This window comes from Onychostruthus taczanowskii, unplaced genomic scaffold, assembly GCF_017590055.1.
Source record: "Onychostruthus taczanowskii isolate IOZ18803 unplaced genomic scaffold, ASM1759005v1 scaffold31, whole genome shotgun sequence".
In the NCBI taxonomy this organism is placed as follows: domain Eukaryota; kingdom Metazoa; phylum Chordata; class Aves; order Passeriformes; family Passeridae; genus Onychostruthus; species Onychostruthus taczanowskii.
Window position 1 is genome coordinate 7,956,843 of NW_024500461.1, and position 23,021 is coordinate 7,979,863.

At 38.0% G+C, this 23,021-nt stretch overlaps 1 protein-coding gene across 1 annotated transcript in view; it reads right to left on the minus strand.

The window, feature by feature from the left end:
- The window catches only part of ANKS1B (ankyrin repeat and sterile alpha motif domain containing 1B), a 406,509-nt gene that overhangs the window by 148,891 nt on the left and 234,597 nt on the right, over positions 1 to 23,021 (minus strand). The window contains exons 16-17 of the mRNA XM_041409745.1: positions 12,142 to 12,240; positions 2,380 to 2,532 (exon numbers count right to left, since the gene is read on the minus strand). Coding sequence (XP_041265679.1) covers positions 2,380 to 2,532; positions 12,142 to 12,240 — 252 coding nt within the window. The remainder of the gene's footprint in view (positions 1 to 2,379; positions 2,533 to 12,141; positions 12,241 to 23,021) is intronic.

Consider the following 23,021-nt stretch of genomic DNA (forward strand, 5'->3'; position numbering starts at 1 on the left):
TGCAAATAAGCACCAAATATGAACAAAGGGATTCCTTGAAGCAAGTTAGGTATGGCTTTCATGTCAAATTCAGTGGCTGAAACTGTTTAAAAAACTGAAATGAAGTAGTTATCATTTCTGTAGCCCTTGATATATTTTTATTGCATATTAGGCATAACTTTAATTTAAATTTCTTGTTTTATCTACAACTTAAGCATCCAGAGCCTCCAAACCAAGGGTACTCTGAATTCTTTTTATGATTCTGAGTCTGTTTCTTTTTCCAGGTGGCTGTTTTTTGACCTACTCAAGAGAAGAGTCCTGTTCCTGAGTTAGTGGCTTTGACCTTTATGCATCCTTTTATGAAAAACTTTCTGCAATAAGCTTTTCTTTGCCATCAACTGAAGAAGTGAGACCTTTGAAATCAATTTCGGACAGCAGGCCTGCTGGTTAGAGCTAAGTATCTCGTTCTGACAGACTGCACAATGCTTCAAACCAATTTCTTGTCCATTTCTGAAAGATTCCCATCAAATGAAAAAACCCAGTAATAGTAAATACCTTTCTAAGCTATAGATTTTCTCAGTGAACATAATATCATTATATTGAGCTCCTACTGATTGGGTGGAATCAAATATGGCAGGACTAAACCAGTAATTCTTATAAGGCAAAACTTTTATTAACTCTGCCCTTGAACAATATAATTCAAACCTATCAGGTGGAAAAAATATTTCTCTTTATAAATTCCTATATCTATAGAAGTACTTATATGACTATTAAACAGCTTCTTGCAACTCATGGCAAAAGGGGTGTTTTCCCAAGAAGTACAGGCCTTCAAATTGAACATAATGTTAAACTTTAAAGTTAGAGGACATAAGGGTTTGGTTTTTACAAGTTTTACAGAAGTGTATTCCTGTGAACTTCAGTGCAGGTACTCCCCTTTTCATCAGTTTAAGCATGTTTGGAATCAAACCACAAACCTTTAATGACGTTTTAATGATCCACTTGGGGGAGCTAAAGGGTAATTTGTTTGCAAATTGATTGTGGCAAAACGGGATGCAAAATTACAGAAAACAGTAAGAGCAGAATCTTCTACTTTTTTCAACTCACTGCTGATTGATGATCTATATTAGCTTCTGAGGCAAAGGGTCCCCAGTTCTTATTAAAATTCCAGCAATTTAGAGAAAAAAGAATCCCAGTTATAACTAGCTTAGCAGCAGACATCCGTAATGCATCAATCATCTCCTGACTTCCAATTATGTACCTGCAAGATACATTAAATGAGACAAAACACACAAGGCAGAGTTTGGCCCTTACACTACATTTTTCTGCTAGTTAACATCAACCGTGACAGCAAGAAAACAAATTCTAATGTTCGATGTATTTGTCTTCCAACTAAGATGAAATAAGTCCTTTTATGTTTTTCTTTCTTTTGTTTAGATGCTGCCTTGTGCAGAAGTTACTGTGCTGCAACAGGGCTTTACACCATAGTTATGTTTTTTATTTCTCCAGCCTGGGACACAGTGGGAACTGTTTCCTAGCATACAGCTACACCAGCTGCTTTATCTTATGCTTGATTGACTGTGGTTACTGGTAGCCCTTGGACTGCTCTGGGACTCCAGCACTAATCAGAGGCAGAGATGCAGCATCTCCTATACCTGAAGGAAGAGCAGAGCCTTTTTTCTGTGAAGAATCAATAACATAGGATAGCAGGCTTCTCTCCATGTAGAGGTTGCCCTAAAAGTTAATATAAACTGACATTACAGTTAATTTCAGAAGTTACAGCAAAGCTACAATCCTCAGTCCTTTACAAGAGAAACCAACTCACTTACAGACACATAACTCACATGAAAATTCTTCTGGCAGAGCTTTACTGTCAATGTCTTCACTGTAACATTACAAACTTCACTATAACAGCAAAAACTTCCTCTCATTCCAGATTACCCTGCAGTGCAGTCCACATTAAAGTTTATGTTTGCCCCATGTGGACATCTAATTAAACTGAGTCATGTAAATGAAGTTTCAAGCAAAAGTGATAATTAAATAAAAAACTGTGTTATTTTAGAATGACTTACTAACTATAAGGTTTCCTTATTTTATGTCTAATTCAGCTGGAGCTGTGTGCTTTGTAGCTACAAACTCCCAAAATATACTTTTAATGTCATTCTGCCTCCTGAAGGCAAACATAATCATGCTGATTGAATACCATGCTAAAGACAATGGCAAAGTAAATGGAAGCAAAGGGTACAGCCAACCCAGGCACAGGCATGAAAGGTGTAGTCATTAAGAGCATTTGATGGCTGTATTTGTGGTGCAAATTGCTTTTCTGTGTTCTCCTTGATGTACAAGGACAAGTACTATATAATGTATTTGGGAGGAACTACTGCTATAAATTAATCAACTTACATTAATTAATTCAATCTCCCATATTTTTTTCACAAGGTCCATCGATGTATAGCCATTAATTAGAAAGGATTTGGTATAGTCACCCAGTTCAATGGAATCCAGCCATTCAGCTACAGAGGAGGGGTTGTAACCATCGTGACCGATCTGCTTCATCTGAAAAACAAGGATGAGCAAAATTACTGGTGGTACCCATTAAACATCTTTCCAAACAGGAGTTACAAGTTATTTTCTCTGGGTCAGTTATCTTCTTCTCTGAGCAACAGTCTTTAATGGTTAGTACAACATGAAACAATTTTGTGTTTAAGCAGTAATAGAACTCAGTTTTTGATGCATCTTTTTCTTATGGAATCTTGCCTTACACCAGAGACTGTAGCTGGAGTTCAATTCTTTCTAGACATCAGAGATCCATAAGTGGGGGAAGGAAAAAGGGTAAAAGAGACATTAATATTCTTACTGCCCAAAAATGTCAGATTTTCACCTCAGATTTCATAGAAGGGGAAGAAATTAGACTGAAAAATGGTTCTTTTGGTATCATACTGTAAATGAAATATATGGTGTAGGTTGTGTTATTCCTAATTTATCTTTCCTACCAGGCTATAAGTTATTTTATAACAGCTGAACCTGCACTATATTCTTCCATCCCCAGAGAAGGTTTAAAAAAAGTCCCTTTCCTGCTCACCTGCTCACATTTTTCATGGCATGGGAATTTAACATGTTTTAGATTTCCCACTGCCTGAGATTGGACAGCTGAATCAGATATTATTGGAATGGAATTGACAGAATAATGTACACAGAAGTGTACAACTTGCATCTATATAGAAACACAGCCACCTAATGTCATAAACCTTGTTTTCATAAAAAACTAAGAATATCACTGATGTCTAATTTTTTTGAATTTTGTTAAGTGGCCAGGAGGTAAAAGCTGCAATTTCTCTTTCACAACTGCCTCTTAGTGACACAAGTGAAGACTTTCAAGACAGCCATTAAAGCCATTAAAGATAAAAATTATCTTTAAAAAAGCCTCGACCTGTGCAGTTTGTTACACCACACTGTTATAATGAATTTTAAAGTAATCTACAATAGTGGCAAAAATGAAAGTAGAATGAGGTGGAAAAAATTATGAAATAGCCTCAATTTTCAACAGTATTCTGCACATATTGTCTCTCTATGGAAATGTAACTATTGCTAACTTGATAATACACTGAACTGGTAAATTGTTAAGAAGCTTTATAGGGTTAGAAATCATGGGTTTTGCATAGGTTCTCCTCACTGTGCAGGGGTGACTGCAAATATTAAAAGCCAGTCTCCCATTTTTGCTTACTAATATACATTTCTACTTTATGAGAAACAATGGAAGTGTGACAGAAACATAATGCTTTGAGCTTAAACTCTCATGTTCACATTGCAGTGTGCCTGCATCACTCCTCTCTGGCATACTGATTTTAAAAAGGGTATGCTTAAACAGACACTTGTAAAGCAAGAACCCGATAAATGGAAGAAGAAAAATCGAGTATAGAGAAGACATGAAGACAGGGAACAGGCCCACAGGGAACACATGAGTTTCAGAAAATAGAAGGTATTTTTGTTTCCTTTCTCTAGCAAAGAAAATTGAAGCACCATGAAAACAATTTTCAACCTATTCAGATAGGGCACATTATGCAAATTATTTCTTGTGTTTCTTACTATTTGATCTTTACATTTAATAGATTCTGATTTAAAAAAAATTTTGGCATCCTGATTTGAAAAAAACTCACATAGTTTGGTCCATACTTTTGCTAACCCATCAGCCTCTATGAAAAGTAAACACAACATGGCAAGTTTCTAAATTCTCAATTCCCACTGGAGATCTCCATCAAAATAATTGTTAAAATTGATATTCCTCTATCACAACACAGTTGCAAAGGGCTGCAGGCAAGTAAACACAGGTGAACAATACAATAAACAAGAGGCTGAGAACAACTGAAATGGATGTGACAATTTCAGTCTTTGGATTTGGTGCCAATAGACAAAACTGTTATTGGGTCACTCAATAGCCTACATGAAAATACACTGCTCTGTTGTAGGGCAGCAGCTGATTCTGAAAGCTTTTTCTCTCTCCCAGATTTTTGTCTGCTAGCATTCAAGGCTGTGCTGCAGGTAGTGCAGCTGCTTAGCCTTGGATCAGATCTCTGTGAGGAAGAGCAGTGAGAAGTCTGGCCAGGGCTTTAGCCAGACCCCACTGGCTGAACTCAGGTCCATGTCCTGACACTTGCCTGAGCTACGCTGTAGGTGTGTCTGTGCCCAGCCCGCATTTGTTCATCCTCAACTATTGACACTCTCCAAGGTGACTTGTCCCGTCCTCATCAGTCCTGTCGATTTGCCCTCGGATGTGGCTGCTCACTGTCACTGTCACTGTCCCTGCCCTACTCACCTTGTCCCAGTGCTCCCTGTCCACTGACCCCTGAGCTCCCAGCCCACCTGCCCTGGCAAGACAGTTGCTTCTATCACAAAAAATGAACCTCAGAACTAGAATATTTACTATTGGTTTCAGCACAAAAGCATTATTTTGTTCGTCATGAACAGAAAACCACTCTCTTATCTAAAACAGGCTTTCTAAAATGCATCTAAAATGAAAATTAATAAAATTTTAGTATGTGTCCTCTTGTATGGAAAGTCTCTTTCTGTTTTTTAATAATACCAACTTTATTAACTGTTGTTCATAGTTACCTGAATATTTTCCTTTCAAATACTTACTGACAGACATATTGGTTATCTATATGTGACAGTATCATTAATAGTATCTGCTTTTCATATAAAATGTTATTGAGATTTTAAATAAAACCACTTTGAAACATCTGTCTGGAAGTGCTGCCCCTTTACTTTGTCAGAGATTCAGTTTAGTTGCATCTTACCCCGATCTTCACGAACAGGTCATGACTCTTATTTTTTCTTCTATACTGCACTATTATCTTGGACTCCTCTCACAGATCATTTAAACCCTGTAGACTTCCTTGCTGATTGATATTTCTTGAGAGAAAAACTCCCTCCTACCTACTGAGTGTATTTCCATGCATATTTCAATCATTTTGCACCAGCTACAACACAAGCACCAGTGGTGTCAAGCATCCAAGGTGCACACTGTTTGACTCAGATCAATGTAAAATCTTTGAGCTGCAAGTCATGACAGTGTTTCAAACATTAACTGCTCATAAATAGGGGCACTATTGTTCTTCCACAGACACTACTACCAGATCATTCAGCTGTTTAGAGAGCAATACCAATGTCAGCTTTTTCACTGCAGAAGATTTTCATGTGCCAACTGTGGAAAAGGCTAGGAATTGAAGCTCAAAGGATTTAGAGAAAAAGAAATGTTTAAGAAAATATGATTCAAAAAAGTATGGCAGAAGATATAAACCATATGAGATTTCTCTCTTAGGTCCTATTGATATATCATCAATATCACTTCCTTTGTAATGAATAGAAAGCAGAAGACAGAAAGAGCTGTTTCTCATAATAAAATAGCAATGTCAAGAAGTATCCTAACGGGTTGAGAAACCCCTCACAAGAGACTGTCTGCACAACAGACTTTTAAAACAGTATATCACTGCTGTGTCAATAGAGCATTTTACATTAGGATAAAAGGCACTTGAGTTTTTTGTCTCTGAAAGGTGGCCAAATAAACACAAATAGAGCTCCAAAATAATCACATATGCACTAGAAAAATCAAGGTAAATTCAGTAGCATGGACTGTTACCAATTTTCTCTGATGTTCATGGACAGATAGAGAATTAACACTATGCTCTCCAAAGGTAGTATCACTACCTGGTGGAGCTTAGTGTGTGTATCAAAATCAAGCTTTTTATGTGCTGTAAAATGAGGATGAGATTACTTGACTTTCACTGCTTTTTAAATGGTGGCTATGATTACTGTGAATTTATGCTTGTGCTCGTTTGGAAGAAGGATCTTTTTAGCTAGCATATAATGCTTCCTTTTACACTGCTGGCCCATTCAAGATCTTTAAGCAGCATTTTTGTGAACTTATATGAAACTATCAGCTACCTAGCTAAGAAATTTTAGGTGGTTGTAATGGGGGATATATCAGTTCTTTTGTCTTTGTCAACTGTCTGTTATGTATTATGTACTTCACAAATGTGGTCAGTTGGAATCATGTTGTTGAGAGAGGAGATCATTCCTCCTGTGGAGTGTTGAAAGAAAAGGCTCAGAAGAGTGACATTTCTGAAGCCCAGAGAGCCTGGCTGGAATAGGAACACCACATGGAGCTGGTGCCTGCAGTGCCCAGGCAGAAATTGAGCCTGCAGTCAGGGGAAGAGGGGCAGCTCTCACAGGGGACGGTCACAAATGAGAAGAATCTGAGAGGACTTTGCATGTGCTGCTGGCAGAAAGGCACTGAGTGAAACAGGGTCTGCCTGCAGAGACACAGCAGGTGAGGAAGAACTGCATATACACTTTTTGGATTTCTATCCCATCTAGCCTGTCACATATTTTAAAAGTTAACTATTCAAGCTTGTGTTCCATTAATGTTAGATTTTTCTTTCCACTAATCAAAAGCCTTCTGTCTTCTTGTGGAGCTTGCTAGAAAATGACAGTACAGGCACATTCACTTCACAGCAGTGCCTGATTCAGGATCTTGCCTCAATGGAAGGTCCAGAATACCCCTGAGTTCAGTGTTTCCTAACTAAGATTGTCAGAATTGCAGTAGCCATCCATTCTATCGTTTTTTCACCATATGGAATATATCTTCCAAATTTAAAGGAAAATAGATGCACACCTGGAGGCTTTTGTGTTTGTTTTTTTTTCTTTTTTTTCTGGATAAATGTAAACAGTTTGACATCCAGAAGAATGAAGAAACCTTCCAGTTCTTCATCAGATAAAATATGTGGGACAAGGGAATAACAGCTGTCATTCAGTGATAATGTATGCAACAGTTTGGACATATCCATTGCATAAAATGTAATCTTAAGAAGATCTAAAGATGAAATTTGTGGACAAAGTGGAAACTATGGCCTTTGATCTCATGAAAAAGTTTGTCAGCTCCGTCAGGTTGTCATCCTATTCTGGTTACCAAAAAAAGGGGATAGCACTTCCTCTCATGTAGCATATTTCCTTGCGTGCTGACTATTCTCAGAGCAGCCAGTAGATATGTGGAGCCAATCACAAATAAAGTATAAAAGAAGTAGGAAGGCAAGTAAGACATCCTGTATGGCAACAGTGGCATGCCACTGTTATCTAGATTATATAGATAAATGCCAGGGTATCATGTCTAGAGTGGCTCTCTGCTAGGCTCAGATAAGAAGGAAAATGTTTATGGTACTTCTTTCATCAGGAGTTTTGAAGCACACGCCTGGAGAGGACATTTGGTCTGTGGGACCAGTCTGAAGTTGGTCTGAAGTAAACACCTGGAGCTATAGCTTGCATGTATCTAATTACTTCTACTGATTCATTCCTATTGTGCTGCATCACTTAAATAACATAGACTACCCATTTGTATTTCAGACTTGAAAAATTCATATGTTGTATTGGATTCTAATCGCTTTTTTCTGTCCTTGTGGCTAAAGGTCCTGCAAGTGGTGCAGTGAGCATGTGGGTGGCCTTCTTTCAAACCACGAAAGTAATTTCCAGAGGCATAAGAAGCAGGGAAAACAGCAGAGTAAAAATCATGTCCTTTGACTCCTGTTTTTCATCTTCACTTCCAGCAGACCAGAAACAAGAAGTCACAGTCAGAAAGGGTCATCAACATTTTGCAGTATCTCCTAGTCTGGAAACTGTCTTAGGAATGGGAGTGCTAAATGGGAGGTAATTAAACACCAGGACTGGAAGCATCTTGCTGAGCTCTGGGGTGTCTAAGCCAATAGCAATACAGCAGCAGCAAAGACCACATGATGTGATCTTTCTCTGTTACATACACAGCATAGTTAATGAGCACATGCACAGTCGTTCTGCTTTCCTAAATGCCAGACTCACTGTGCTCGCACAAGAGTGTTACATATGAGTAATAAGTCCAGCACTTTTGGAAGAAGAGCTTTGTAACACCACTCACAGACAGGATGTGCTCATAGCCTGCTCAAATCCTACTTCTTGTCTCGTTCTGCGCAGCACTCTAAGAAAAGAGGCTGGCTGCCTGCGCACCACTGCTATTCCCAAACCTGCTTTGTGCTGAGACCTCTCTGTGCAGGAAGGAACAAGCTGCTTTAAGAACAGCTCTGAAGCCAGAAGAAAGCTGCTCTCAGCTAACATCTTTCTTCCATCTGTCAAATGAAAGCATGTGTTCCCATTATATGCTGGGAGAAGGAGCCATACATTGAGCATCCCACACAAAACCAATCCTCTTTCTTAGATAAATTCTGAGATAACCTAGGACAATTGTCATTTCAAAAAAACCCACCTTTTTGAGGAACCCACTGAGAAGTCACTTGCACATAGGTTTGGGATGCTGAAATAGCTGGCCAATTAGGTTCCATGTAAACTAAGTGTGACTAAAATTTTATGCCGTGACTGTTACTACTTTCTTAGTCAATTCAGCATACACTGCATGCAATTATTTTCTGATTATTTATTTTTTCTCAAGGTATTTGCAGCTTCAGTATCTTTTTATATGTTATCTCTTCTCAACATATCTGAATTTCCTTTCAATAAAGCATATAAAATCCTCCTCCAAAAATTTATTGATTTCATTTTTTCATACAAAAGCCTTAAATGTAATATTAAAATCTGCTATGAAATTTGCTTTAAGACTGATGTAATGTATAAAATACTTCAATTTCAAAAATTAATTTTGCAAATGACATTTCTACCAGACTGTCTTAACCTTATATTATTAAAATAAGCCATAAAGTGCTCTAGTTAATATTAAGGTGAAACTTGAGTAATTTAAATTACATTGGTGCAAGACAAGAATTAGAGCTACAAGCTCTAATCCAACAAAAATAAAGAGTATTTTAGAAAGAAGCATTCTGTCTCAAAGGTTTCAACCCCACCTACATACTGGTGAGCATACTATTTTCCCTGTTATGAAATTCTTCTCAAATACAGAATATAATGCGAAAACATTTAGAGAAATCCAGGTAAACATACCCTTTTATACTTGCATAAGAGACCACAATGATCAATTAATCTATATTTTGCCAAAATGTGGGTATTTTTCCTTATTTAAAACCACTTAAAGTTCCAGAGAATGGTTCCTAATCAGGATACTGCTGTTTGACACCTAGAAATTCATCACTCTTTAGGAAGGTAGCAGTTATGAGTAAAAAATTTCAGCTACTAAATACCCATTCCATTTCCAGGCTGCAGAGATGACTATGTATCAGAACAACAAGAAGAGCTTTTAAAAAAGGTATTTCAAAACCTTGGTGATAGATTTCTTGCTTGATTTTTACCCTCTTAACTTATTCAGTGCTGCCTGGGGTTTTAAGGAAGTGTTGTTTGATAGGTGTTTTTTAAAGCATTTAACTTCCACCTCAAAATATGAGCTAAAAAGTAGCTCAAGACAGGAAGCATTATTAGTAAAACTAAAAATAACATCATCAGCAAAGTCATTAAGTTAAAAACGCATGGAGTCATTGAGATTTAAATTAAATGAGGAACAGAAAAGACGTACATGTTCAAAACAAACAAACTAACAGAATTTTTATCTAATGAGATTCAAATTAGTGAGACTCCAATTACTGTTTGAAGTCTTAATATATTTAGATGGCATGCACTATTTTGAATACAGGATGACAGAGCTGAAATTATCAACACACAAATAGATATACAGCAATGTTTAATGGTTTGTTGCAGGATGTGAAAGTGTTTTATGTATTTAGCAAGCTGTTGTGAATACAACAAGGGTGTGCTACATTAGATAAAACTTCCCATTATCCTAATTTTTGGGCTCTATAACCTGACTTCAAAAGAACTCAGTTCATACAGGAAATTATGTGTTTTTACGATGTAAGCTCTCTTACATTGCTGAGTCATTTACATGGAGAAACATGATGCACAGCTTCAGCTTGCAACTGCATTTAATTTGGTGCAACATTCTTGCATCAAAGATGCGTTAAAAATGTGGTCCTTAGGGACTGCCTTTTTAGCTCAACAGGGAAGAAGTTGAATAAAAACTATCTCACCATCATTCAGCACATGCTTCGAGCCATCTTGTGTTACTTAAACTATCTGGTTCAGAATTCATCCAAGTAACTGCATAACCATCCTGTTCTCAACTGGTTTCAAGAGTACCTCTAGATCTCAATCCGGTCTCACATCAAGCAGATGTTAAAAGGACTGAAGTTGTAGTTTTATAACAGAATCTTCTCTCAGCATTGGTAAACGCTCCAAAAGCAGACAATATTAGCAATGTTTTCATAAACACCAGACACTGAGTGCAGATAGCACTAACATGATGATATGTTAACAGCAATTTTGAAGAATGTTAACAATACCACATGAAAGCTGATCTCTCCAAGAAGCATGAGAAATATATAAAGATATCATCAGCTACAAGCGCAGTTAAAGATTACAAAACTTTTGTTTGAATGATTATTCCTGAAAAATTAATAAATTCACAGATAAACCTTTAATATCTTTTTTTAATTCATCAAATGCTACTTTTAAAACCCTACTTCTTGTACCATTTATCTCATTAGTCTAATATGGTACATGGAAAATTATTCTTTTTAATGATCTTTGGTGTTTCTGTGTGCAGACTCACATTGCAGTATATATGGATTGACTAACACCTCCAGATACAGAAATTGCTTCACAGCTTCTGATTTTCCCATATAAAAGAAACCTTTGTGCTCTTTTACGAGTCATCCATCCAGGAAGCCTTGATGCATCAAAAAGTCTTTTTCAACCATGTCTGCTTTATGATCTAAATGGAAAAAGCCTTTAATAACTCTTGTCATTCTCCAGTATTATGAAACTTCAAGTGGATTAATCTTTATTTACCTTGATTACTTCCGACATGCTGCTACGAGAACACTCAGTGCATGGTACACTTGATTTTATTCCTGCCTTAGTATTTTGCACGAAGCATCAGCATCACATGTGAAAGCTTTCTGAGTCCTACTGTGTCAGCTCTTCGTCATTCATTCTCCTTTTAAAATTTTCCAAATTAAAGTAGCGATTTTTCATGCTAGGTCCACTATCTCTTGTTTGGAGTGGTAGTAGAAGCCTCCAGTGATACATTCTGGTACGCAGAATATTCTATCACTGATTTTAAAATTGAGATTTTAAATTGGCTAGTACTAAAAATGATTGGGAAAATGGCTACAAGTTTTTATGTTCGTAGCTGAGAAGCAAAATTCATATACATAGGAGAAAATTAAATATGCAGCCTGCAGGAAGTCTCTGTATCTCACACAAAAGGCAGGTATTAGGAAAACAATCTTTCCTCCAATGCTTTTAAAAGTACTTATGAAAGGGGCAAAGTATTTCCAGGGCAACTCCTCTGTTAAGAATGTCATTCTGGGATTCATGGATAGCCTTATTTACACATACGTAATGGCAGTCTATAAATAGGCTGAAAGGCCAAAAGGAATTCAAATTCATTCTAAACAGCCATCACGTCAAATTACAGATTTACTTTCCTTTGCTTTGTCAACTACATCTATGCAAAGGGAGTCCATTGCATTGACATTATTTTATGCCATATTTGCATACGCAAAAAATGCGTCCACAAAACCAGTAGAGTTACGTCTACCACCATTCAAAAAAGGGTTTTAAATAATGGGAATACTGCAGGGGTTAGTTCCCTCACTTGTATAATAACAGAAACTATACCTTTGGGAGAAGCTGGATTGCTTGGAGTATTCTCTGTCTGTGCCCAGAGTTAAGGATTCCTATTTCCAAGAGATCCTGGTCCTCCATCACGTTGCTTCCCTAAAAATGGGGAAAAAAGATGGAATAAAAATTAAAAACTTAACAGATGCCCTCAATACCCCAAAACAGGTCTTTCTGTCAAATTTAAAAGAGAACACTTTGCTTAACTTATAGCATCTGACAAGAATAACAAATTACTGATGATTTCATTCATTTTCACGATAACAAAATATGGTGGCAGGTAGGTGCTTGAACCCGTGGACTATTGCTACACTGCTGGCAGCACTGCTCGTGGAGAAATTGTAGCTTTCACTCAAGCCAAATACCAGATGTGAATGCTCTTTCATTTGGAACCAAGGACATGACTACTAAATTGTTCAGAAAGTCTCCATTTTTCAATTCACCTCCTACCTCATATATGTATTTATGGAGTTCATTTTTCTCCAGATTGAAAAATAAAAAACCCCAACACAGAATAAGATGAGGAGAGTGGATGAGAATAAAATTATTTAGTTCATTGATAGTAAAATGATGAAGAAATGGACTGGTATCAACAAACTATGTAGTCCCCATCCCCATTTAACTGTACCAGTTCAATCCTAACTTTACTTGTCACTGCTTTTATCCTCCTGCTCGTGGGCAGGTCAAATAGTTTCAAATATTCAAATAGCTGAAAAAGACCATCTGTTCAAATAATACACAAAATAATTGCCCAGAAAAGTTCATGAAGTAAACCTCCACAATTCAAGCATCTCTTCATAGGAGTTGCTAGTAGTAGGAGCTACACAAAAAGGACAATACAACTCCTGAATTCAAGGAGTCTGACACCACCTAGTAAGTCCAGCATTTGAAGGTCAATGATCTAAAGAGCTGTCAGTGACTACTGAAGGAATCATTGGAGGCACGAAAGTGGCTTAAAAGAGGAATTGAAGACAAGGATCAAGTTGGGATTGCTGGCAATCTTGTATTCTTTTGTGAACTTATAATTTCAGAAAAAAAAAATCAGCTTTTTAAAAATACATTTTGTTTTTAAAAAGTTTTTAACTATTACAGTTGAAAGCAAAACAACATGAAAAAACTGATGACCTGTCCTGATCTCTTAGCCCTGTTGGAGTCTCATAACACTAATTGGCTAGAAGCAAGAATTCTTACTTGTACTCTTTTAATTTGATCACTAAATAGGCGTTATGTGAGCAAATCCATGAAAACTTCATCTCTACCTTTCCATTTGACTTGCTGTTTCTGACTTAGCACAGCTCTTAAGAAGTGGCAAAATGAAAAGCAAATAGGCACATAACAAAACATGCTTAAATGCTTTGCTGAGTCCGGGCTTAATAAAGGATATGACTTCTTTCTGAAAATAAAATCCTCTATCCCAAAGAAACATGGATTTCTTTTAAAAATCACCCTGGAATATGGAAGATTTCACCATGTTCAGCTGCTAAATCTTCATTCTTTCCAGATGGACTGATTAGTTTACAGGTGTACCCCTGAGGATTCCCAAGTGCTACTCCACAGAGTACAAAATCTAGGTAATGTCTTTTCAAGGGAATCGAGGAAACTTTGCAAAGCTATTACATTTTAAACTATACAGCAAGTGGTATGGTTTAAGACTACAAATCTGCAAATCATACCCTGAAACAATCTGTGTGCAGCATTCAGAAGAGGGTAGGCAGACACCTGCTCTACCAGGAGAAGCTGTGCAATGATGCCGGCTTAAGTAGAACACCCAATATAAGAGTACCTGCTGCATGGGCTGTGCAACAAGTGACAGTGATTAGGCGGGGGTAATACCCTCTTCATCTCCCTGGTAAACACAGTAAAAATATAATTTCCCCTTTCTGCATTTCTCTTTTAAGTAACCAAAAGGAGGCTGTAAACTTACAGAAAAAACTCTTGAAAAAAGCCATCCATTTTGGGCTGGATACTCCAGCAGCTGGAAGCAGCTAACATAAATGGATTTAAGGGAACTGAGCCAACTGAGAATCCAGTCCAAAACAAAGGCTATACATTTCCATTCATTTTAATAAATGCACCTATTTTGTTTGCAGCTACTGCTTTCAGTTCATTTAACAGTTTTTTAGATTCCACCTTCATTACTGCATGATGTTTACACACAATCATGGTGTACTCATCACTGTTTACTGGTGCCAGTAACCTTGGCATACAGCTTCAACTATTACAATGTTTAAAACTCAATTAAACTAACAGGCACAGGAAAAATATTTGCATGTAGTTGCTGCATCACAGAGAAAGCATTATTTTATTAATTCTTTGCTATTGTTTTTTCTGTATGTATCATTTCATGTATTTTTTTGAAGTACTTCAAGGTTACAAAAGCAAATATTTAAAACTCAGGAAAACCTGAAACTCATGTTGCCTCCTCATTCCCAGTATAGTAAGGCAACAACCTTGTCTTTGAATGTTCTCAGGTTCTAGAGCTTGCTGTGTCAACGTTAAATGTCAACAGCCACTCAACCCTCTTGTAAAACTGATTTTATTGTCTTCTGCCCTGGAGCTAAAACAACTTTTCATCTTCCCACAAGAACAAACCAGAGAAATTTAGATACTCAGTATAATCCACTACTGCTTAGCATAGAGGAATACAGTCATGGCAGTAGAAAGCTGTTGATTTGCAGAAATATCTGTGAAGAGAAAGAAACAGCCTATCCCTCACAGTCCTATCTCCCCAGTACATGCTCACATTGCCCCCTTAATCCTATTCCCTGACTTTTTTTTCCCTGATTATTCCTCTTGTGCTCTTCCAGTCTCTTTCCATAGGTTCCTATATCAACAGTGAAGAAATCCTAACTTCCTTCTACTACAAGGGGAGAAATTCTTTCCCTGCTCTTAGCTTCCATCTATTATAAGCTGGGCCAAATGTAACCTCAATTAACTTTAGAGATGACATGGTAAATGTAATTAAAATGAATATGAATGCAAGAATATCTTGTCACCTTATTTCATCCTTAAAAAAAGTTGAGTTATTAGTTGAAATTATTCACCAAAAAGAAATTATCCTAGTAGACACCTAGAGAATTTGAGTCCAAAGATTTAACTTTTACATGCTTATGTGCAAAACAGGTTCTTATAATAGAAAATATCGATAAGCAATCTACTTAGCTTATTATGCTTTCTGTAATGAAAACATAAGAGACTTTGTGATACTGTAGTTTCTTAAGTCTATAGGAAAACTTAGTTGGAAGGAAAACTTCTTAGATTTAAAGCCATAAAAACACACCAAAATTGCTTATACAAGGAAAGATTCAGATCTTATTCACTTCAGCTTACAGTGTTGAAATTTCTGTCTTATTAATGCATAATAGTCTAATGAACTGGAAGGATCCTGCTTCTGAAGGAAGGAGTGTACTGAAACCCTCCACCCCCCAGATCTGTGGTTCTGCACAACTCCCAGGATCATCATCTTTTTCCCTGTAAGCGCACACAGGAAGCTCATCTCTTGAGCAAGAAGGCAGTAGTTTCACAGAACAGTTGGGCTCAAGAATGAAGGAAAAACTGCATGTGGGAGACTGGAAGCATATGAAAAACAGCACATTTTTTAAAACCCAGAAATTTTGCCAAATTCTGAGATAGTTCCTATAAATGAGTTCAGAACAAAATGCATAATGATACATTATGAGATAAAGATGTCACTGGCATTTATTTGGGTTGTTCAATATAAAATCACCTCTTGCATTCTTCACCTAAATACAGTCATTCCCAGAAACTCTGGATTAGACCTAAACATCCATATTCATTCCACCTTCTCCAGAAACAAAAGAACTCTGAAGATTTGTCCCATAAGTTAATAAAATATTGAACAACATATTAGAATGGCAGGCATGACTGTATTTTTCACATTTGTACCATTCCTCCATTGGTACCTATGTTTTTAATCTGCCTTCACATATTTTTTGTGCTGGAGAACTATCATTAAAAATTCTAATGTCTGGTTCTCTCACCTAAGTGAAATGATACAGAAGCTTTAAAATAGTTGGCAGATGTATGACTAGACTTCTCTGGAAATTCAACCACTGAGGTTGGAAGAGATGAGCTGCGTGAAACAAAATTACTAAAAAAGAAAGAAAAAATTTACTTTGAATTTAAAGTTTTCCTTCTCCCCTGCAAAGGAAAAAGACTTACATAAGAAATAGAAGATTAGGGGTCTTTTGGCTTTAGGCTGGCAATGCCAACTTAACCAGTTCTTTCAGAGTTCATCTGCATCAGCAGAGGAGGAAAAGTAGTAAATTGGGTACCTAAAGCTATGTGAGTGCTGCTGCTCAACAGGTTGAGTCAAAGTAATTTGCTGTGCAGCCATTATTGAGACCAAGGTCAGCTGGAGATATCAAGTACTACTGGAGGTTACAACTATTTCTGGTAATGTTTTATGTTTCTGATGTACTGGAAACTGGTTTGACAAAGCACAGGACTGGTGTAGGTAAGGGAAGGATGACTTCTGAAGTAAGTACAGGGTTGTTGGGGCAGCAGAAGTGCTTGCATCACTCCCAATGTGCAGGGAGCACTTTACACACCCTTTTGTCCCCTCCTAGTCATCCATGTAGTAATCTGCTGCACCATCAAAATAATGAGATCAGAAGAGACTCTGAGGAGCTGATACAGGTGGCATCCACCACAAAGCAGTGGCTAGACAAGGTCTGGTGGGTGTTTGAAGTCCCTTGCCAATGTCTCTACTGAAGTGTACTGCACTGAGCCTCACGCTGATGGACTGAGACCTGGCACTGCAGGAGCACAGCTGGGGCATTTCGGTGGCATTGGGCAACAGGCCTCATACTTCGGCTTACAGAGCTGCTGGAAATATGACCTGGCACAGAAAAGAAAATCTGCTGGGTTGTACACTTAGCCAGAGTACCCAAGAGTACCATTATAAGAGTCACTCAGATAAGAGAGGTGGGAGCAGGGCAGGAGCAGATGGGCATGTTCTTCCATTACACATGGTTGGAGACTGAAGTCAGAGAGAAAAAACTCAGATCATCAGCATCAAAAAGCTCTATTCTTTCTTACTGTCTGCAATCCTAGATGCATAACTGGCAAGGGAATAAGGACTGATATAAAGCACATCCTCAACAGTTCATATAAACAAGTCTCCTCAGCTGGAATTGCTTTGTTTCTGACCCACCTAACCTAATATCCTTCCAAACTGTATCTTCTTGAAATAGTGGACACCTAAACTGTCATCTGGCTGGGAACAAATTAAAGACATCTCACTATGTAATTAAAAACACACTGAATAACTTTTCTTTTTCATAAGCTAAATCATAAGCCAAAAGGTTTTTTCAACACAACAAAATTTTCCCACAAGATAAAAGAATTTGTTTCTTAGAGACTTGCAAGAAAGGGCTAGAGAATGTAGCTTTCAGTAATGAGCATTGCTTCTTATTAGTGCAAAAATTTCAGGCAATGTGTCACATATTTAATTTCCAAACAAGAACTGGCAAATGACCAGAATTTAGCAAGCTTCATTATAAGTGAAAAGGTTGCCTCTCACTACTATTTCCACTGATAACATGAAAACAAGATCTGTAGGAATGATTACGGAGTTAAATGCCCAACTTGTACTTTCGGGTCAGAAAGATTTCAGACTCCTTAAGATATGGCAGACATTATTTAATCAAAAAACCTGACAACATTTTGTCAGAAAAATCCCTTGCAGAAGCATGGAATTCTATCTTGGGAGAAAGAGACTGATTGTAAAATATGTTCAGAAGAAAGGACAAAGCAGGTTGCAAAATAATCATTTGACAACATTCTTCCAAAATTAATTTGCTGTAAAACTACTGATACTCATTCTCAATCCTCACCTTGCTCTATTTCCAGTCTTTAAATTTATGATGTTCTTAGCAATTAAAAAACCCACAAAACCAGAGAAAACTCAAAGTTTTCCATGTCATGTAGTTAGGAAGTAAAAATAAGCTACTACTGAAATGCTAACTAAAAAAGGGCTATTTCACTCAAAGATAAGGGTGGGGTGATAGCACTTTTGTGTACAAATTTGCAACCTGCGTAAAAAGTGGTGATTTAAGCAGGGTCAGTTTAAAAAGGAGTTCCTACAGACCTGAGGCCCATATAACTTAAGCTTTAAAGGTCTTTCTCTGATTCACATTCAGCTCTTCCAGAAATGAACCCAAAGCAACCAGTGCCATCCAAAGCTTTTCAAATATTGACATTCAAATGATCATTCAGTCACAGACCTTTCACACAACAGGAATAATTAAAGTGTAGTGGTAATTAAACAACATGGATAGCTGGGACAAGGATCCTTGTAGGAAGAATTTAGCTATTTTTATTCCTCCTCCTTGTAGCACTGATTCATTACAACCAACACAATTGTCACACGCAAATTAGCTGCACAGATAAGGTGGCAATTGAAAAAATTACCTCTGATGTCACACTTGGCCCACTTAATTACTAATACTGTGGACCCAACTCTGTCTACCTTTTTAGTCATAACAATTCAATAATATAATTATTAATACTTACCTAAATTACATCTTAATGTCTTGAATGTATATTGTGAAGACAATTTCACTTCATTTGAGTAATGAAAATTCCAGAGAGTCTTTATTGTGCCATTATTCAGATTACTTGCTATAAATGCTGCTTAGCTTGGATGCTAAATTTCTCAAAGGACCCACTTTAAAAATCAATATTACTGTGAGCTAATTAACAGACTTCTAAAGTCTCAAAAAAATATTCCTTTTTCCAATAAGTGTGTAAGGCTGTGGAGTGCTGGAAGGGGCAAAGATAATATCTTCAGACTTTCAAAAAATGTTGAATACCTACTCTGCATGTAACATGGAGTTTTAACCAGCTAACATTGTGGTATTGTAATAAATAAGGAGGTGATAATAAAATAACAAATTAACTTTTGCAATAAAATTTGGTGGGCATTGCTGCCAGCCAACATGCCTTCACCAACAGCAAACTGAGCCTGACAAATCTGACAGTCTTCTGCAAAGTGGTTACAGCACTGGGGGATAAGGGAGGGACAACTGATGTCCTCTACCTGGATTGTGCAAAGCATTTGACACTGTCCCACACAACATCCTTGTCTGTCAGCTGAGGAGGCATGAACTTGACAGATGTGTCTCTCAGTAGGTAAAGAATTGGCTGGATGGTAGCATTCAAAGGGTTGTGGTCAATGGCTCGATGTCCAAGTGGAGAGCAGGGATGAGTGGTGTCCTCAGGGATTGATGCTGGGACTGGCACTGTTTCAGATCTTTGTCAGCACCATGGACAGCAGGATTGAGTGCACCCTCGGCAAGTTTGTCACCAATGCAGCTGATACCAAGGAAAGGGATGCACCCAGAGGGACCTTGACAGGCGTGGGAGGAGGGCTCATGTCAACCTCATGAAGTTCAACAAGGCCAAGGGCAAGGCCCTGAATGTGGGTTAGGGAAATCCCAAGCACAAATACAGGCTGGGCAGAAAATGGATTGAGAGCAGCCCTGAGGAGAAGGGTTTGGTTGACATGACTGGGCAATGTGCACTGACAGCCCATAAAGCCAACCATATCCTGGGCTGAATCAAAAGAATTGTGGCCATCAGGTCAAGCGAGGTGATTCTGCCCTTCTACTCTGCTGTTGTGAGATCCCACCTGTTGTGTTGCATCCAGATCTGAAGCCCTCAGCACAAGAATGATACGGACCTATAGTACAGAGGAAGGTCATGTATATGATCACAGGGCTGGAATCTCTCTTTTATTAAACTAGGCTGAGAGAGATAGGGTTGTTCAGCCTGGAGAAGAACTTTGTGATCTTTAATGTCCCTTCTAATCAAACCTATTTTATAATTCTGTAATTCTGTAATTCTATGATTCTATGAAATGTAAAAACTCAGTTCACCTCTCAGAGTGTCCTATACAAGTATTTCCTTCCCCATATTTTTATCAACAGTAGTCATGCATTTTAAAATGTGAGCCACCCAAATCACCCCAGAGAGCACAAAATGCAGAGTCAAAGATACTAACATTCCAGGCACGATCCACACCTTAAAAAGAAACCACATTCCCAGAAGTGGCCTGTCAAATGGCAGCAAGGAAAACATTCCCAACAAAATAAGTATGTTTTCACATACTTACACCCTAAAGTTATGACTGACATCTTCAAGCACTTTTTCACCTCCTGCCTGCAACTGAACCCTGCTCACACTGGTGGCTTTGCCTGTGGGCTGCCTGGTGTTCAAGCTCCCAGTTCAGAGCAGAGAGAGCAGCTATCGTCAATCCTTTGTAGGAATCTAGAAAGTAGGCCCTGCTCTGAAATGTCATCAGGGCTTGATCTGGTAGGAAGTCTCAGAGCATGCCCAAGGCACAAACAGGAGCACAACATGAACTGGCTGCTACTCTCTCTTAAAATGTGTCGAAAGGAGGAAGAATGGCTTTATCTTTCTTTCTCATAGAACAGCCCACCTGTTAGAGGATTCATGCAGAAGGTAGGAGATCAGATGTACCTGTGTTTCTCATACTCAAATTTCCTAAAAACAGAGGAAACTATGCAACAACTATTAGGAAAGGGAACTCTGGGGTTGAGGAGGAATTGCTCATTGGTCCTGCAGAAATGAAATTGCTGTGAGGTTTAGTCAGTAAGTCAAAAAGAATACTATCCTTTAGACCATGACAGCTGGTTGTGGTAAATCAATCTTCTTGTGCTGTTTCTAGAAATGTTTCTGGTTTATATCTAGTGACTGCCAAAAAAAAAAAAAAAAAAGGCAGAAAAAAGCTAAAAATTCATTACTTTCTTTCATCCAAGTATCCTCACTTCTAAACTACAGGCTTATGCCTATGTTTCAATTTGAAAGAACAATGAAGGAGTTGTCCTTATCCATAGGATTGATTCACATGTCAAGATCCAGAGAGCAGGACAGGAATTCCAGTCTCAAGACAGCATCTAATGCAGGGATGCAAGTGGAGGCAAAATTTTCAAATGTAACTTCTGCTTTGAAGCATCTCACTGGCTTCCTCTGCTTAGCTTTTTCTCCTTGCCTTTCTTCTGCTCTTAAGTTAAGCAGGGTCTTGTTGCCTATTCAGTAGTAGACATCCTACTCCCAGGAACAGGAACTCTACAGTCAAACATCATGATGCTCACAAATCTCTGCAACTCATTGTTTTTTTAATCATGGTCTTGGAGGCCTCACTTGGCTGTTTTCTCAGTGCGCTCTGTGGTGTGAAACCTCCTAACTGTCAGGTGCCCAAATCATTTACAGGACCTAGCTGCTAGTAACTGGAGGTTGTAAGGTTGACTGAAACTGCTGGTTTGTTTAATATTACTAAATTAAAAATAAAAAAAAAACCACAAAGCAGCTCCCAAGAATGAGAAATGCTGGAAAATGAATGGTGTTTTCTACACACCGCTGATTTGCTATGTTTAAATGTATTTCACAGTCTACCATGCCGCTTTTGATATGCAGCTGTGCAGTAAGGTTAAAAGGTAAGAGACATTGTGAGATAACAAGAAACTGGAACATGCTACCTTTTTCTAGCTAAAAATTAGTGTATTTCATTTGCCTACCCAATATAGTTATTATATTGAGAATCATTTTCACATATTCTGACAGATTTTGTTTGCTAAGGCAAGTACAAAGGATAGCAGGACAGAATAAGGTTTTCTCATCTCCTACTGCACACAGATACCTTTTACGTGAGATTTTTCTTATACAAACCTCTGTGATTTATTTCCACAGTATGTACAGAGATATTACTAGCCAAATCCCTGAGGCCCAAGAGGTAAGCGGAGATGGTCTCCATTTTCTTCAAACCCCTTCTAAAAATAAGAGAACATTTGATTAAGGGTTGACATTTTTCTTTTTTTCCTTTGCCTGTTCTTGTAATTCGTTTCACATGGGAAGTGGGCTGTGTTTTTCTTATCCCTTCCAACTCAGCAGCCAGGAGGCTGGCTTTGCGGGCCCACTCCCGTCACCACGGCAACCAGCGGCTCGCTGCGGCGCGGTCCCATGCGCTTTGTGTCACTACACAGTGCTATTGTGCTCCAGTAACTGTTTGGGAGAGGCACGCCAACATTCCCACGAAGGAACACTGATATCGTTCCACTGGTCATCCTGTACATCACGCATGGACTGCTGACCACCTTAGGATGCGCTTCGCTTCCCATGCAGCGGCTTCGGGAATGACTGGTTTGCCCCATGAAGCCTATGTTCAGCATCAAGCAGACCCTGCTCCTCAGAAACGTTGCAGAGAATCTGAATTGGTCCTGCAGCTCAGAAGTATTAGTATGACCACACTAGATGAGATCAAAGGTCTCCCTAACTCATTGGTTCAGTGTTTCTGCTGTTGGCCAAAACTGCCCAGAAAAAGAAAATATATCAATAATTTACCTCATGTATATTTTTTTTTTCCACTCTCATCTTTGGGCTAATTTAAAGTTAAGCACATGGGCATTTAGCTACATCAGAGACTGAGTGATATAGATATATCTATATATACCCAGCAGGAGGAAGACCTGATTTTCCTAAATAAAAATCTATCATAAATTTGAATGGATGCATGAGATCCAGAAGCTCTTTAGCATTTTGAGGAAACTGATTTACCATGCCTTTTCTAGACTGCAGCAAAACATGCCTGCACTGCAAAGCTCTTTTTTTTTTTTTTTTTTTTTTTTTTTTTTTTTAATGTGTTGCAGAGATGACAGAAACACAGACTATCTTTCTTACAAATTACCTTCAGGAAGATATATTCCACAAGCATAGAAGTAACAGCACACTCCTCCAAATTGTGTTATAATGGCAGACCCAAACTTGTAGAGATCATGGAAGAAAGGATATTTCAGAATCAATCCCCCATACTTGGTGCTTGTGAGGCACACCTCAAA